Below are 18,170 nucleotides of genomic sequence, written 5' to 3' on the forward strand. Positions count from 1 at the left end.
CCGTCTCCCCTCATTCTACCTCCGTGATCCCCTCATTCTACCTCCGTCTCCCTCCGTCTCCATTCTCCCTCCGTCTCCATTCTCCCTCCGTCTCCTGTCATTCTCCCTCAGTCTCGCCTCATTCTCCCATCATTCTCCCTCAGTCTCCCCTCATTCTCCCTCCGTCTCCCCTCATTCTCCCTCCGTCTCCTCTCATTCTCCCTCCGTCTCCTCTCATTCTCCCTCCGTCTCCTCTCATTCTCCCCCATTCTCCCTCCATCTCCTCTCATATCCCCTCATTCTCCCCTCATTCACCCTCCCTCAGTCTCCCCTCATTCTCCCTCCCTCAGTCTCCCCTCATTCCTCCTTATTCCCCCTGCGTCTCCCCTCATTCCCCCTCCGTCTCCCCTCATTCCGTCTCCATCTCCCCTCAGTCTCCATTCTCATTCTCCCTCCCTCCGTTTCCCCTCGTTCTCCCTCAGTCTCTCCTCGTTCTCCCTCAGTCTCACCTCGTTCTCCCCTCGTTCTCCCTCCCTCCGTCTCCCCTCCCTCCGTCTCCCCTCATTCTCCCTCCCTCCGTCTCCCACCATTCCCCCTCCGTCTCCCACCATTCCCCCGCCGTCTCCCACCATTCCCCCGCCATTCCCCCGCCGTCTCCCACCATTCCCCCTCCGTCTCCCCTCATTCTCCCTCCGTCTCCCTTCATTCTCCCTCCTCATTCTCCCTCCTCCGTCTCCCCTCATTCTCCCTCCGTCTCCCCTCATTCTCCCCTCATTCTCCCTCAGTCTCCCCTCAGTCTCCCTCAGTCTCCCCTCAGTCTCCCCTCATTCTCCCTCAGTCTCCCCTCAGTCTCCCCACATTCCCCCGCCGTCTCCCCACATCCCCCCGTCGCCTCTCATTCTCCCTCCGTCGCCTCTCATTCTCCCTCCGTCGCCTCTCATTCTCCCTCCGTCTCCTCTCATTCTCCCTCCGTCGCCTCTCATTCTCCCTCCGTCGCCTCTCATTCTCCCTCCGTCGCCTCTCATTCTCCCTCCGTCGCCTCTCATTCTCCCTCAGTCTCCCCTCATTCTCATTCCGTCGCCATTCTCCCTCCGTCTCCCCTCATTCCCCCGCCGTCTCACATTCTCCCCCCCGTCTCCTCACATTCTCCCCCCCGTCTCCTCACATTCTCCCTCCGTCTCCTCACATTCTCCCTCCGTCTCCCCTCATTCTCCCTCAGTCTCCCCTCATTCTCCCTCAGTCTCCCCTCATTCTCCCCCCGTCTCCTCACATTCTCCCTCAGTCTCCTCACATTCTCCCTCAGTCTCCCCTCATTCTCCCTCAGTCTCCCCTCATTCTCCCTCAGTCTCCCTCATTCTCCCTCAGTCTCCCCTCATTCTCCCTCAGTCTCCCCTCATTCTCCCTCAGTCTCCCCTCATTCTCCCTCAGTCTCCCCTCATTCTCCCTCAGTCTCCCCTCATTCTCCCTCAGTCTCCCCTCATTCTCCCTCAGTCTCCCCTCATTCTCCCTCAGTCTCCCCTCATTCTCCCTCAGTCTCCCCTCATTCTCCCTCAGTCTCCCCTCATTCTCCCTCAGTCTCCCCTCATTCTCCCTCAGTCTCCCCTCATTCTCCCTCAGTCTCCCCTCATTCTCCCTCAGTCTCCCCTCATTCTCCCTCCGTCTCCCCTCATTCTCCCTCCGTCTCCCCTCATTCTCCCCTCCTTCTCCCCCCTTCTCCCCGTCTCCCCTCCATCTCCCCTCCATCTCCCCTCATTCCCCCTCATTCCCCCTCATTCCCCCTCTGTCTCCTCAGCCAGTTTTTTTAAACCTGGATAATACTCGCCAGTCTAGCTTCCCTGTCCCATCCACCGCTGCGCCCTGGACACTGATCACTTGGCTACATAGCTGATGCACGCTGGACTGTCCATTAATCACGGTACTCCATTCTGCTTGTTTATGTTTTATCTGTCGGCCCCAGCCGCAATCAGGCTCTGTGTGTAGTTAATCCGACCCTCTCTGCCTATTCAACTCCATTTTACCTGCTGTTGTTGTGCTAGCTGATTAGCTGTTGTCTCACCTACTGTTTTAGCTGCTCTCCCAATTAACACCTGTGATTACTGTATGCCTCGCTGTATGTCTCTCTCAAATGTCAATATGCCTTGTATACTGTTGTTCAGGTTAGTTATCATTGTTTTAGTTTACAATGGAGCCCCTAGTTCCACTCTTCATACCCCTGATACCTCCTTTGTCCCACCTCCCACACATGCGTTGACCTCACCCATTACAACCAGCATGTCCAGAGATACAACCTCTCTTATCATCATCCAGTGCCTGGGCTTACCTCCGCTGTACCTGCACCCCACCATACCCGTCTGCGCATTATGCCCTGAATATATTCTACCATGCCCAGAAATCTGCTCCTTTTATTCTTTGTCCCGAACGCTCTAGGCGACCAGTTTTGATAGCCTTTAGCCGCACCCTCATACTACTCCTCCTCTGTTCCGTGGGTGATGTGGAGGTAAACCCAGGCACTGCATGTCCCCAGGCACCCTCATTTGTTGACTTCTGTGATCGAAAAAGCTTTGGTTTCATGCATGTCAACATCAGAAGCCTCCTCCCTAAGTTTGTTTTACTCACTGCTTTAGCACACTCTGCTAACCCTGATGTCCTTGCCGTGTCTGAATCCTGGCTCAGGAAGGCCACCAAAAATTCTGAGATTTCCATACCCAACTATAGCATTTTCCATCAAGATAGAACTGCCAAAGGGGGAGGAGTTGCAGTCTACTGCAGAGATAGCCTGCAAAGTAATGTCATACTTTCCAGGTCCATACCCAAACAGTTCGAACTACTAATTTTAAAAATTACTCTCTCCAGAAATAAGTCTCTCACTGTTGCCGCCTGCTACCGACCCCCCTCAGCTCCCAGCTGTGCCCTGGACACCATTTGTGAATTGATCACCCCCCATCTAGCTTCAGAGTTTGTTCTGTTAGGTGAATTAAACTGGGATATGCTTAACACCCCGGCAGTCCTACAATCTAAGCCTCGGATGCCCTCAATCTCACACAAATCATCAAGGAACCCACCAGATACAACCCTAAATCTGTAAACAAGGGCACCTTCATAGACGTCATCCTGACCAACTGGCCCTCCAAATACACCTCCGCTGTCTTCAACCAGGATCTCAGCGATCACTGCCTTATTGCCTGTATCCGCTACGGATCCGCAGTCAAATGACCACCCCTCATCACTGTCAAACGCTCCCTAAAACACTTCTGTGAGCAGGCCTTTCTAATCGACCTGGCCCGGGTATCCTGGAAGGACATGGATCTCATCCCGTCAGTTGAGGATGCCTGGTCATTCTTTAAAAGTAACTTCCTCACCATTTTAGATAAGCATGCTCCGTTCAAAAAATGCAGAACTAAGAACAGATATAGCCCTTGGTTCACTCCAGACCTGACTGCCCTCGACCAGAACAAAAACATCCTGTGGCGGACTGCAATAGCATCGAATAGTCCCCGCGATATGCAACTGTTCAGGGAAGTCAGGAACCAATACACGCAGTCAGTCAGGAAAGCTAAAGGCCAGCTTCTTCAGGCAGAAATTTGCATCCTGTAGCTCCAACTCCAAAAAGTTCTGGGACACTGAAGTCTATGGAGAACAAGAGCACCTCCTCCCAGCTGCCCACTGCACTGAGGCTAGGTAACACGGTCACTACCGATAAATCCATGATTATCGAAAACTTCAACAAGCATTTTTCAACGGCTGGCCATGCCTTCCGCCTGGCTACTCCAACCTCGGCCAACAGCTCCGCCCCCCCGCAGCTACTCGCCCAAGCCTCTCCAGGTTCTCCTTACCCAAATCCAAATAGCAGATGTTCTGAAAGAGCTGCAAAACCTGGACCCGTATAAATCAGCTGGGCTTGACAATCTGGACCCTCTATTTCTGAAACTATCCGCCGCCATTGTCGCAACCCCTATTCACCAGCCTGTTCAACCTCTCATATCGTCTGAGATCCAAGGATTGGAAAGCTGCCGCAGTCATCCCCCTCTTCAAAGGGGGAGACACCCTGGACCCAAACTGTTACGGACCTATATCCATCCTGCCTTGCCTATCTAAGGTCTTCGAAAGCCAAGTCAACAAACAGGTCACTGACCATCTCGAATCCCACCGTACCTTCTCCGCTGTGCAATCTGGTTTCCGAGCCGGTCACGAGTGCACCTCAGCCACGCTCAAGGTACTAAACGATATCATAACCACCATCGATAAAAGACAATACAGTGCAGCCGTCTTCATCGACCTTGCCAAGGCTTTCGACTCTGTCAATCACCACATTCTTATCAGCAGACTCAGTAGCCTCGGTTTTTCTGATGACTGCCTTGCCTGGTTCACCAATTACTTTGCAGACATAGTTCAGTGTGTCAAATCGGAGGGCATGCTGTCCGGTCCTCTGGCAGTCTCTATGGGGGTGCCACAGGGTTCAATTCTCGGGCCGACTCTTTTCTCTGTATATATCAATGATGTAGCTCTTGCTGCGGGCGATTCCCTGATCCACCTCTACGCAGACGACACCATTCTGTATACTTCCGGCCTATCCTTGGACACTGTGCTATCTAACCTCCAAACGAGCTTCAATGCCATACAACACTCCTTCCGTGGCCTCCAACTGCTCTTAAACGCTAGTAAAACGAAATGCATGCTTTTCAACCGTTTGCTGCCTGCACCTGCACGCCCGACTAGCATCACCACCCTGGATGGTTCCGACCTTGAATATGTGGACATCTATAAGTACCTAGGTGTCTGGCTGGACTGTAAACTCTCCTTCCAGACTCATATCAAACATCTCCAATCGAAAATCAAATCTGGAGTCAGCTTTCTATTCCGCAACAAAGCCTTCCTTCACTCACGCCGCCAAACTTACCCTAGTAAAACTGACTATCCTACCGATCCTCGACTTCGGACGATGTCATCTACAAAATAGCTTCCAACACTCTACTCAGCAAACTGGATGCAGTTTATCACAGTGCCATCCGTTTTGTCACTAAAGCACCTTATACCACCCACCACTGTGACCTGTATGCACTCGTCGGCTGGCCCTCGCTACATATTCGTCGCCAGACCCACTGGCTCCAGGTCATCTACAAGTCCATGCTAGGTAAAGTTCTGCCTTATCTCAGTTCACTGGTCACGATGGCAACACCCATCCGTAGCACGCGCTCCAGCAGGTGTATTTCACTGATCATCCCTAAAGCCAACACCTCATTTGGCCGCCTTTCGTTCCAGTTCTCTGCTGCCTGTGACTGGAACGAATTGCAAAAAAATAAAAAATTTGCTGAAGTTGGAGACTTATCTCCCTCACCAACTTCAAACATCAACTATCTGAGCAGCTAACCAATCGCTGTAGCTGTACATAGTCTATCGATAAATAGCCCACCCATTTTTACCTACCTCATCCTCATACTGTTTTTATTTATTTACTTTTCTGCTCTTTTGCACACCTATATCTCTACCTGTACATGACCATCTGATCATTTATCACTCCAGTGTTAATCTGCTAAATTGTAATTATTCACCTACCTCCTCATGCCTTTTGCACACAATGTATATAAACTCTTTTTTTTCTACTGTGTTATTGACTTGTTAATTGTTTACTCCATGTGTAACTCTGAGTTGTCTGTTCACACTGCTATGCTTTATCTTGGCCAGGTCGCAGTTGTAAATGAGAACTTGTTCTCAACTAGCCTACCTGGTTAATAAAGGTGTTCTCAACTAGCCGACCTGGTTAAATAAAGGGGAAATAAAACAAATAAAAAAATAAAATACCTGGGAGTCTCGTGAGTGAAAACATCTGAAGTTCAAAGGTTAACGATTTAATTTGATTGCTTTTCTGATTTCCGTGACAAGGTTGCCTGCTGCTAGCAAGGCATAATGCTATGCTATAGATAAACTTACACAAATGCTTGTCTAGCGTTGGCTGTAAAAGCATATTTTGAAAATCTGAGATGACAGGGTGATTAACAAAAGGCTAAGCTGTGTCTCAATATATTTCATTTGTGATTTTCATGAATAGGAATATTTTCTAGAGATATTTATGTCCTTTGCGTTATGCTAATTAGTTTCAGGCGATGATTACGCATACCTAAGTAGTTTTTTGAGTTCTGTACTTTACCATTTATATTTGACCAAGTTTACTTTTACTTCACTACATTCCTAAAGAAAATAATGTACTTTTTACTCCATACATTTTCCCTGACACACAAAAGTACATTACATTTTGAATGCTTAGCAAGGAAAATGGTCTAATTCACACACAAGAGAACATCCCTGGTCATCCCTACTGCCTCTGATCTGGAGGACTCACTAAACAGAGAACATCCCTGGTCATCCCTACTGCCTCTGATCTGGTGGACTCACTAAACAGAGAACATCCCTGGTCATTCCTACTGCCTCTGATCTGGTGGACTCACTAAACACATGCTTCGTTTGTAGATTATGTCTTGAGTGTCGAAGCCTGCCCCTGGATATCTGTACATTTAAAAATGTAATTTTTTATACTTTTACTTTTGATACTTCAGTATATTTAAATCCAAATAATTTTTAGAGTTTCACTCAAGTAGTATTTTACTGGGCGACTTTCACTTTTACTTTTCTATTAAGGCATCTTTACTTTTACTCAAGAATGACAATTGGGTACTTTTCCACCACTGCATGCACACAGCGCTTATGACACCACAAACTCTTACAAACTCCATGTAACAGCACGTACACACCCACACATGTTGTCACTCTCTCTCTCCCTCATGTTGAGTTGCCCCTACTGAACCCAGGTGACTCAGTGTTACAACAGACACACACCTGAGTCTTTTGGTCCGGTGCCTGTTGTTCCATGTCGGCCATCTTGGTGTCGAGTGTCTCCACAGCATCTCTCTCCTGCTGCAGAGCTGATAGCTCTGCATCCTGCTCAGCCTGCACCAGGGCACCCTCCATCTCCACCTGGATAGAGAGAGAGAGAGAGGGAGTCTGTATCTCCACCTGGATGGAGAGAGAGAGAGTCTGTCTGTATCTCCACCTGGATGGAGAGAGAGAGAGTCTGTCTGTATCTCCACCTGGATGGAGAGAGAGAGAGTCTGTCTGTATCTCCACCTGGATGGAGAGAGAGAGAGTCTGTCTGTATCTCCACCTGGATGGAGAGAGAGAGTCTGTCTGTATCTCCACCTGGATGGAGAGAGAGAGAGTCTGTCTGTATCTCCACCTGGATGGAGAGAGAGAGTCTGTCTGTATCTCCACCTGGATGGAGAGAGAGAGAGTCTGTCTGTATCTCCACCTGGATGGAGAGAGAGAGAGTCTGTCTGTATCTCCACCTGGATGGAGAGAGAGAGTGAGCCTGTCTGTATCTCCACCTGGATGGAGAGAGAGAGTGAGCCTGTCTGTATCTCCACCTGGATGGAGAGAGAGAGAGTCTGTATCTCCACCTGGATGGAGAGAGAGGGAGTCTGTCTGTATCTCCACCTGGATGGAGAGAGAGGGAGTCTGTCTGTATCTCCACCTGGATGGAGAGAGAGGGAGTCTGTCTGTATCTCCACCTGGATGGAGAGAGAGAGAGCCTGTCTGTATCTCCACCTGGATGGAGAGAGAGAGAGCCTGTCTGTATCTCCACCTGGATGGAGAGAGAGAGAGCCTGTCTGTATCTCCACCTGGATGGAGAGAGAGAGTGAGCCTGTCTGTATCTCCACCTGGATGGAGAGAGAGAGAGAGCCTGTCTGTATCTCCACCTGGATGGAGAGAGAGAGAGCCTGTCTGTATCTCCACCTGGATGGAGAGAGAGAGAGCCTGTCTGTATCTCCACCTGGATGGAGAGAGAGAGAGCCTGTCTGTATCTCCACCTGGATGGAGAGAGAGAGAGGGAGTCTGTCTGTATCATCACCCTCCCCCTATATCTCTCTGTCCCTCCCTCCTCCTATATCTCTCTGTCCCTCCCTCCTCCTATATCTCTCTGTCCCTCCCTCCTCCTATATCTCTCTGTCCCTCCCTCCCCCTATATCTCTCTGTCCCTGTCCCCCCCTATATCTCTCTGTCCCTCCCCCTATATCTCTCTGTCCCTCCCCCATCCCTCCTTACTTCTCTGAGTGATTCGTCCATCTGGTTGTCCAGTTCGTTGATCTTCTGTTCCAGCTTGTCCATGTTGTTGAGCACCTGGATCCTCTCCTCCTCCACACGGGTCACTTCCTTCCTCCGCCGTCCCTCCTCCGCCAGCGCCTAAAGATGACATCACACTCTCACAATGGAATCTATGCTATGTTCTTTATTCACTGGTCCTGGAGAGATATTGGTGGTGCTGTTGTCTGTTCCCAGCCCAGAACAAACCTGATTCAGTTGAACTAGATCTTGATAATTAGTTGAATAATGGATGTTAGTACTGAGCAGGAACAAAAGCCTGCACCCCACTACAGGTCATCCAGAACAAGGGCAAAAAAAACAACTGTGGTCATAGACGAGTTCTAGGTGCTTCATTGGTTGAATTTAGCTGTCCACACACTCACATCTCCTGTCACCTCCTCTCACAGCTGCACAGAAACCCAACTTGAAATACAGTATCCAGCACCTCCAGGTTCTGACACGGTAAATAGAAGACCAATTCACTAGAACAAACGACCCTGACCTCTGAAGCTTGTTGCGGAGGTCGAAGAAGATAAGACATTTCTGCGAGTAGATAAAATACGTGGATCCTAAATGATAAGAGTAAGTCAGATTCCAGAGGAGTTTTCACAACAGAACTAAGCAATGCAGAAGGAGGTGTTGAGACGTGGCCAAGGCCAGTGTGTGTTTACCTCTGTAATACTTTATGGTGAGAAGGGATCTCTCTCTCTACCACTCTCATCTCTCTCTTCTTTAACTCTTATTAAGCCAATGACAAGCTACATGAAGCAACATTAAGAAAAAGAGAGAGGGAGAGAGAGAGAGAGACAGGGAGGTTGGCTGAAAGGGGAGAGAGGGAGAGAGAGAGAGGTTGGCTGAAAGAGGAGAGAGAGAAAGAGGTTGGCTGAAAGGGGGAGAGAGAGAGGGGGAGGTTGGCTGAAAGGGGGAGAGAGGGGGGGGGGTTGGCTGAAAGGGGAGAGAGAGAGAGAGGGGGAGGTTGGCTGAAAGGGGGGAGAGAGAGAGGGGGAGGTTGGCTAAAAGGGGGGAGAGAGAGAGAGGGGGAGGTTGGCTGAAAGGGGGAGAGAGAGAGAGAGAGGTTGGCTGAAAGGGGGAGAGAGAGAGAGAGGTTGGCTGAAAGGGGGAGAGAGAGAGAGGTTGGCTGAAAGGGGAGAGAGAGACAGGGAGATTGGCTGAAAGGGGAGAGAGAGACAGGGAGATTGGCTGAAAGGGGAGAGAGAGACAGGGAGGTTGGCTGAAAGAGGAGAGAGAGGGAGGTTGGCTGAAAGAGGAGAGAGAGAGGGAGGTTGGCTGAAAAGGGGAGAGAGAGAGAGAGGTTGGCTGAAAAGGGGAGAGAGAGAGAGAGACAGGGAGGTTGGCTGAAAGGGGAGAGAGAGAGAGAGAGAGAGAGAGAGAGGTTGGCTGAAAGGGGAGAGAGAGAGAGGTTGGCTGAAAGGAGAGAGAGAGAGAGAGAGAGAGAGAGAAAGAGAGGGGGGAGGTTGGCTGAAAGGGGAGAGAGAGAGAGAGGGAGAGACAGAGAAGTTGGCTGAAAGGGGAGAAAGAGAGAGAGGGGGAGGTTGGCTGAAAGGGGAGAGAGAGAGAGACAGGGAGGTTGGCTGAAAGAGGAGAGAGAGAGGGGGGGGTTGGCTGAAAGGGGAGAGAGAGAGGTTGGCTGAAAGGGGAGAGAGAGAGAGAGGTTGGCTGAAGGAGGAGAGAGAGAGGGGGGTTGGCTGAAAGGGGAGAGAGAGAGAGGTTGGCTGAAAGGGGAGAGAGAGAGAGAGGTTGGCTGAAAGAGGAGAGAGAGAGAGGTTGGCTGAAAGAGGAGAGAGAGAGAGGGATGTTGGCTGAAAGGGGAGAGAGAGAGGGATGTTGGCTGAAATGGGAGAGAGAGAGGGATGTTGGCTGAAAGGGGAGAGAGAGAGATGTTGGCTGAAAGGGGAGAGAGAGAGAGATGTTGGCTGAAAGGGGAGAGAGAGAGAGAGAGGTTGGCTGAAAGGGGAGAGAGAGAGAGAGGGGGTTGGCTGAAAGGGGAGAGAGAGAGAGAGAGTTGGCTGAAAGGGGAGAGAGAGAGAGGGGTTGGCTGAAAGGGGAGAGAGAGAGAGAGGGTTGGCTGAAAGGGGAGAGAGAGAGTTGGCTGAAAGGGGGGAGAGAGAGAGAGATGTTGGCTGAAAGGGGAGAGAGAGAGAGAGAGAGGTTGGCTGAAAGGGGAGAGAGAGAGAGGGGTTGGCTGAAAGGGGAGAGAGAGAGAGAGGTTGGCTGAAAGGGGAGAGAGAGAGAGAGGGGGTTGGCTGAAAGGGGAGAGAGAGAGAGAGGGGTTGGCTGAAAGGGGAGAGAGAGAGAGAGGGGGTTGGCTGAAAGGGGAGAGAGAGAGAGGGGGTTGGCTGAAAGGGGAGAGAGAGAGAGAGGGGTTGGCTGAAAGGGGAGAGAGAGAGAGGGGTTGGCTGAAAGGGGAGAGAGAGAGGTTGGCTGAAAGGGGGGAGAGAGAGGTTGGCTGAAAGGGGGGAGAGAGAGAGAGAGACAGAGAGGTTGGCTGAAAGGGGGGAGAGAGAGAGAGAGAGGAGAGAGACAGAGAGGTTGGCTGAAAGGGGAGAGAGAGAGAAAGACATGGAGGTTGGCTAAAAGGGGAGAAAGAGAGAGAGACAGGGAGGTTGGCTGAAAGGGGAGAAAGAGAGAAAGACAGGGAGGTTGGCTGAAAGGGGAGAAAGAGAGAAAGACGGAGGTTGGCTGAAAGGGGAGAAAGAGAGAAAGAGAGAGAGACCGAGAAGTTGGCTGAAAGGGGAGAAAGAGAGAGAGACAGGGAAGTTGGCTGAAAGGGGAGAAAGAGAGAGAGACAGGGAGGTTGGCTGAAAGGGGAGAAAGAGAGAAAGACAGGGAGGTTGGCTGAAAGGGGAGAAAGAGAGAGAGACAGGGAGGTTGGCTGAAAGGGGAGAAAGAAAGAAAGAGAGAAAGACAGAGAAGTTGGCTGAAAGGGGAGAAAGAGAGAAAGACAGAGAAGTTGGCTGAAAGGGGAGAAAGAGAGAGACAGGGAGGTTGGCTGAAAGGGGAGAAAGAGAGAGAGACAGGGAGGTTGGCTGAAAGGGGAGAAAGAGAGAAAGACAGGGAGGTTGGCTGAAAGGGGAGAAAGAGAGAAAGACAGGGAGGTTGGCTGAAAGGGGAGAAAGAGAGAGAGACAGGGAGGTTGGCTGAAAGGGGAGAAAGAGAGAGAGACAGGGAAGTTGGCTGAAAGGGGAGAAAGAGAGAAAGACAGGGAGGTTGGCTGAAAGGGGAGAAAGAAAGAAAGAGAGAAAGACAGAGAAGTTGGCTGAAAGGGGAGAAAGAGAGAAAGACAGAGAAGTTGGCTGAAAGGGGAGAAAGAAAGAAAGAGAGAAAGACAGAGAAGTTGGCTGAAAGGGGAGAAAGAGAGAAAGACAGAGAAGTTGGCTGAAAGGGGAGAAAGAAAGAAAGAGAGAAAGACAGAGAAGTTGGCTGAAAGGGGAGAAAGAGAGAAAGACAGGGAGGTTGGCTGAAAGGGGCGAAAGAGAGAGAGACAGGGAAGTTGGCTGAAAGGGGAGAAAGAGAGAAAGACAGGGAGGTTGGCTGAAAGGGGAGAAAGAAAGAAAGAGAGAAAGACAGAGAAGTTGGCTGAAAGGGGAGAAAGAGAGAAAGACAGAGAAGTTGGCTGAAAGGGGAGAAAGAAAGAAAGAGAGAGAGACAGGGAGGTTGGCTGAAAGGGGAGAAAGAGAGAAAGAGAGAGAAAGAAGTTGGCTGAAAGGGGACAAAGAGAGTGTGAGAAAGTGAAGAAGTCTCACTTGATTGGTCCTCGGTAGATGCGGGGTGGGTGAGGAGGCAGAGCTTCGTAGAGTGACGACGGGTGATTCCGCCCTGTTGTCACGGGGATCTCTGATCCATCGCTGTCCGACCTGACGCTCCTTGTCATTACCATAATAATTGTTTTCCGAGGCGGTACCATTTCCATTAACGGTTAAGTCGAAGAAGACTGATACTGGCTCTTGGTCGTCAGAGACCTGGAGCTTCTCTAGTTCCCGGTTGATCTTTTGAAGATCGGCTAGACCGGCACCGGCACCTGGACTCGAACCAACACTCTTCTCCCTGTCCTGCTCCGATCGCCCCAGCTCTGAACACAAAGACAGGATGGTCTCCAGCCGTTGGAGTTCCTACAGCACACACAGGAACATGTACACTACCGTTCACAAGACAGGTGTCACTTAGAAATGTCCTTTGTTTTGGAAGAAACACGAGTGAGTGTGTCCATTAAAATAACATCAAATTAACCAGAAATACAGTGTAGACATTGTTAATGTTGTAAATTACTATTGTAGCTGGAAATGGAAGATTTTTTATGGAATATCTACAGAGGCCCATTATCAGCATTCATCACTCCTGTGTTGCAATGGCACGTTGTGTTAGCTAATCCAAGATTATAATTTTAAAAGGCTAATTGAGCATTAGAAAACCCTTTTGCAATTATGTTAGCACAGCTGAAAACTGTTGTTTTGTTTAAAGAAGCAATACAACTGGCTTTATTTAGACTAGTTGAGTATCTGGAGAATCAGCATTTGTGGGTTCGAATACAGGCTCAAATGGCAAGAAACGAAGATCTTTCTTCTGAAACTCGTCAGTCTATTCTTGTTCTGAGAAATGAAGGCTATTCCGTTTGAGAAATTGCCAAGAAACTGAAGATCTCGTACAACGCTGTGTACTACTCCTTAACATAACAGTGCAAACTGGCTCTAACCAGAATAGAAAGAGGAGTGGGAGGCCCTGGTGCACAACTGAGCAAGAGGACAAGTACACCAGTGTCTAGTTTGAGAAACAGACGCCACACAAGTCCTCAGCTGGCAGCTTCATTTTAAATAGTACCTGCAAAACAGAAGTCTCAACGTCAGCAGTGAAGAAGCGACTCTGGGAACATTTGGTGCAGCAAGGACCTCAACAACTCCTGCGACCTCAGAGGTATGTATCACATGCTCTGCTCACACCTACTGCAATGGCCTAAACCACACAAAAACAACACTAGACACTATGGAACACAAAGCTGTTACTATCTCTTCCTGGAATATACAAGGTCTGAGGTCATCTGCCTTTATCCTAAAGAGCAGGAATCTGGACTTCAAAAAGAAAGAAATTGGAAATACAGACATTGTCATCCTACAAGAAACATAGTATAGAGGAGATGGACCCACTGTTTGCCCTCTAGGTTACAGAGAGCTGGTAGTCCCATCCACCAAACTACCAGGTATGAAAGAGTGGAGAAACTCATGGCATATGCCAAGTTGTTATTGGGCAGACCTAACCCACTCTCTTAAATGAGTCAAAATAGGAACATTTTACATCTGGCTAGAAATTAATACGGAAATGATCTCAACAGAGAAAAATGTCCTAATGTGTGCTACCTATATCCCCCCCAATAGAATCCCCATACTTTAACGATTACAGCTTCTCCATCCTAGAGGGGGAGAGCAACCATTTCCAGGCCCAGGGAGTTGTACTATAACAAAGAAAAAAATAGCAAAAACATACAGTTGAAGTCAGAGTTTACATACACCTTAGCCAAATACATTTAAACTCAGTTTTTCACAATTCCTGACATTTAATCCTAGTAAAACTTCCCTGTCTTAGGTCAGTTAGGATCACCACTTTATTTTAAGAATGTGAAATGTCAGAATAATAGTGGAGAGAATGATTTATTTCAGCTTTTATTTCTTTCATCACATTCCCAGTGGATCAGAAATTTACATACACTCAATTAGTATTTGGTAACATTGCCTTTAAATTGTTTAACTTGGGTCAAACGTTTCAGGTAGCCTTCCACAAGCTTCCCACAATAAGTTGGGTGAATTTTGGTCCATTCCTCCTGACAGCTGGTGTAACTGAGTCAGGTTTGTAGGCCTGCCTTGATCGCACACGCTTTTTCAGATCTGCCCACAAATTTTCTATAGGATTGAGGTCAGGGATTTGTGATGGCCACTCCAATACCTTGACTTTGTTGTCCTTACGTCATTTTGCCACAACTTTGGAAGTATGCTTGGGGTCATTGTCCATTTGGAAGACCCATTTGCCACCAAGCTTTAACTTCCTGACTGATGCCTTGAGATTTTGCTTCAATATATCTACATAATTTTCTTTCCTCATGATGCCATCTATTTTGTGAAGTGCACCAGTCCCTCCTGCAGCAAAGCACCCCCACAACATGATGCTGCCACCCCTGTGCTTCATGGTTGGGATGGTGTTCTTCAGCTTGCAGGCCTCTCCCCTCTCCCCAAAGATAACTATGGTAATTATGGCCAAACAGTTCTATTTTTGTTTCATCAGACCAGAGGACATTTCTCCAAAAAGTACGATCTTTGTCCCCATGTGCAGTTTCAAACCGTGGTCTGGCTTTTTTTATGGCGGTTTTGAAGAAGTGGCTTCTTCCTTGCTGAGCGGCCTTTCAGGTTATGTCGATATAGGACTCGTTTTACTGTGGATATAGATACTTTTGGACCAGTTTCCTCCAGCATCTTCACAAGGTCCTTTGCTGTTGTTCTGGGATTGAGGTCTTGGCTGATTTCTTTTGATTTTTACAAGATGTCAAGCAAAGAGGCACTGAGTTTGAAGGTAGGCCTTGAAATGCATCCACAGGTACACCTCCAATTGCCTCAAACCGTGTCAATTAGCCTATCAGAAGCTTCTAAAGCCATGCCATGCCATAATTTTCTGGAATTTTCCAAGCTGTTTAAAGGCACAGTCAACTTAGTGTATGTAAACATCTGACCCACTGGAATTGTGATACAGTAAAGTATAAGTGAAATAATCTGTCTGTTAACAATAGTTGGAAAAATTACTTGTGTCATGCACAAAGTAGATGTCCTAACCGACTTGAAGAAACTTGAAGAAACTATAGTTTGTTAACAAGAAATTTGTGGAGGTTGAAAATAGAGTTAATGACTCCAACCTAAGTGTATGTAAACTTCTGACTTCAACTGTACATGAGCAATTACAAATCTTAGAACCAGATATTAAAAAAGACTACCAGAACCCACTGGATTCTCCAATTACATTGAATTAACTACAGGACAAAATACAAACCCTCCAACCCAAAATGGCCTGCGGTGTTGATGATATCCTACATGAAATGATAAAATATACAGACATATTGGCTATACTTCAACTCTTAACTTCTTGGTGACATGGGGGCAGTATTGAGTAGCTTGGATGAATAAGGTGCCCAGAGTATACGGTCGTCTACTCAGGCCCAGATACTAATAATATGCATATATTAGCAGTATTAGTAGTATTGTATAGAAAACACTCTGACGTTTCTAAAACTGTTTGAATGATGTCTGTGAGTATAACAGAACTCATATGGCAGGCAAAAACCTGAGAACAAATCCAAACAGGAAGTGATAAATCTGAGGTTGGTATATATATTCAACCCATTCCCTATTGAAATCCCTGTGAGATATGAATGAAGATTCACTTCCTAGGGCTTCCACTAGATGTCAACTGTCTATAGAATTTTGAATGAGGCTTCTACTGTGTTGTGGGACTGAATGAGAGGGAAATGAGTCAGACTACTGGCAGAGAGCCAGTTCCAGGTCACGCGCATACCGCATGATATCTTCCTGCGTTCCGTTCCTCCTCAAGTCACAAAGGAATTCTCCGGTTGGAACTTTATTGAAGATTTATGATAAAAACATCCTAATGATTGATTCTGTACTTAGATTGAAATGTTTCTTCGACCTGTAATATAACTTTTTCAAGATTTTGTCTGAAAAAATGGTCGACCAGCTCCAGCGTTTGGATAGGTGTACCAAACGCGCTAACAAAAGTAACTAATTGGACATAAATAACAGACATTATCGAACAAATCAAGCATTTATTGTGGACCTGGGATTTCTGGGACTGCAGTCTGATGAAGATTAAAGGTAAGGGAATATTTAGCATGTAATATATGGTTTATGTTGACTACAACATGGCGGCTAATTTGACTTGATTGTTCTGAGCGCCGTCTCAGATTATTGCATGGTTTGCTTATTCCGTAAAGTTTTTTTGAAATCTGACACAGCGGCTGCATTAAGGACAGGTATATCTATGATTCCATGTGTATAACTTGTATTATCATCTACATTTATGATGAGTATTTCTGTTGAATGATGTGGCTATGCAAAATCACTGGATGTTTTTGGAACGAGTGAATGTGACGCGCCAATGTAAGCTCATACTTTGATAAATACGAACTTTATCAAACAAAACATACATGTATTGTGTAACATGAAGTCCTATGAGTGTCATCTGATGAAAATCATCAAAGGTTAGTGATTAATTTTATCTCTATTTGTGCTTTTTGTGACTCCTCTTTGGCTGGGAAAATGGCTGTTTTTATTGTGGTTTGGTTGTGACCTAACATAATCGTTTGTGGTGTTTTCGCTGTAAAGCCTTTTTGAAATTGGACACTGTGGTGGGATTAACAACAAGATTACCTTTAAAACAGTATAAGATATATGTATGTTTGAGGAATTTTAATTATGAGATGTTGTTTTGAATTTGGCGCCCTGCACTTTCACTGGCTGTTGTCATAGCGATCCCGTTATCGGGTTTGCGGCCCAAAGAGGATAAAAGGCCTGATTGGTGGAGTGGTTTTCCTTCTGGAAGGGTCTCCCATCTCCACAGAGGAACTCTGGAGCTCTGTCAGAGTGACCATCGGGTTCTTGTTCACCACCCTGACCAACACTCATCTCCCCCGATTGCTCAGTGTGGTTGGAAGGCCAACTCAAGGAACAGTCTCGGTGGTTCCAAACGTCTTCCATTTAAAAATAATGGAGGCCACTATGGTCTTGGGACCGTCAATGCTGCAGACATATTTTGGTACCCTTCCCCAGATTTCTGCCTCAACACAATCCTGTCTCAGAGATCTACAGACAATTCCTTCAACCTCGTGGCTTGGTTTTTGCACTGACATGCACTGTCAACTGTGGGACCTTACATAGACAGGTGTGTGCCTTTCCAAATCATGTCCAATCAATTGAATTTACTCCAATCAAGTTGTAGAAACATCTCAAGGATGATCAATGGAAACAAGTCTCAAAGCAAAGGGTCTGAATACTTATGTAAATTATGTATGTCTAAAAACCTGTTTTCACTGTCATTATGGAGTATTGTGTTTAGATTGAGGGAAAAAAAATTGAATCCATTTTAGAATAAGGCTGTAACGTAACAAAATGTGGAACAAGTCAAGGGATCTGAATAATTTCTGAATGCCCTGTTTCCCATGCCAATAAAGCCTTTTGAATTGAATTGAGAGAGAGAGAGCAAGAGAGAGAGCAAGAGAAAGAGCAAGAGAAAGAGCAAGAGCGAGAGAAAGAGCAAGAGCGAAAGAAAGAGCAAGAGCGGGAGAGAGATTGAGCGAGAGATTGAGCGAGAGAAAGAGCGAGAGTGTATATCCAACTGCGGTATATTCCTACTCATTAATTCAATCTGGTTCTAACCCACATCTGACGTTTCTGTTATGGGTTCCAAAATGACCCGGACCAAACCGAACTGGGCGGAACTCCAGATGGCCTGACTTATGGAACCACACACACACGCACACACACACACACACACACACACACACACACACGGAGAGCCCACAGACATCTGTACTTTCCTCTGAACCAGACCCAACAAAGTGAAGGAGTGAGAATAGCTACGTATCTTAGCATAGGCTAGCAGCCAGAGGTATCTGCCTTGGCACTGAACCTCCCTCAGGGAACATGTGTGTGTGTGTAAATATTCATCTGTGTGTGTGCGCGTACGCCCAAACAGTGCACCTCCTGAACAATGTCTTCAAGAGGTTGAGAGGTGAGAGGGAAGTCATCTGATTCCACCCATCCTGTTCCGAAGGGGGGCAGGGTAGCCTAGTGGTTAGAGTGGAGGTGTGGTAGAGTAGCCTAGTGGTTAGAGTGGAGGGACGGCAGGGTAGCCTAGTGGTTAGAGTGGAGGGGGGCAGGGTAGCCTCGTGGTTAGAGTGGAGGGACGGCAGGGTAGCCTCGTGGTTAGAGTGGAGGGGGGCAGGGTAGCCTCGTGGTTAGAGTGGAGGGGTGGTAGAGTAGCCTAGTGGT

General features: G+C 47.6%; 1 protein-coding gene across 1 annotated transcript in view; it reads right to left on the bottom strand.

Annotated features, from left to right (window-relative positions):
- LOC135517138 (pleckstrin homology-like domain family B member 2) overlaps nt 1–18,170 on the bottom strand; it is a 61,209-nt gene that overhangs the window by 28,337 nt on the left and 14,702 nt on the right. The window contains exons 5-7 of the mRNA XM_064941176.1: nt 11,877–12,242; nt 8,074–8,211; nt 6,811–6,948 (exon numbers count right to left, since the gene is read on the bottom strand). Of these exons, the coding sequence (XP_064797248.1) occupies nt 6,811–6,948; nt 8,074–8,211; nt 11,877–12,242 (642 nt within the window). The remainder of the gene's footprint in view (nt 1–6,810; nt 6,949–8,073; nt 8,212–11,876; nt 12,243–18,170) is intronic.

The sequence above is a fragment of the Oncorhynchus masou genome, chromosome 28, assembly GCF_036934945.1.
Source record: "Oncorhynchus masou masou isolate Uvic2021 chromosome 28, UVic_Omas_1.1, whole genome shotgun sequence".
NCBI classification, from domain to species: Eukaryota; Metazoa; Chordata; class Actinopteri; order Salmoniformes; family Salmonidae; genus Oncorhynchus; species Oncorhynchus masou.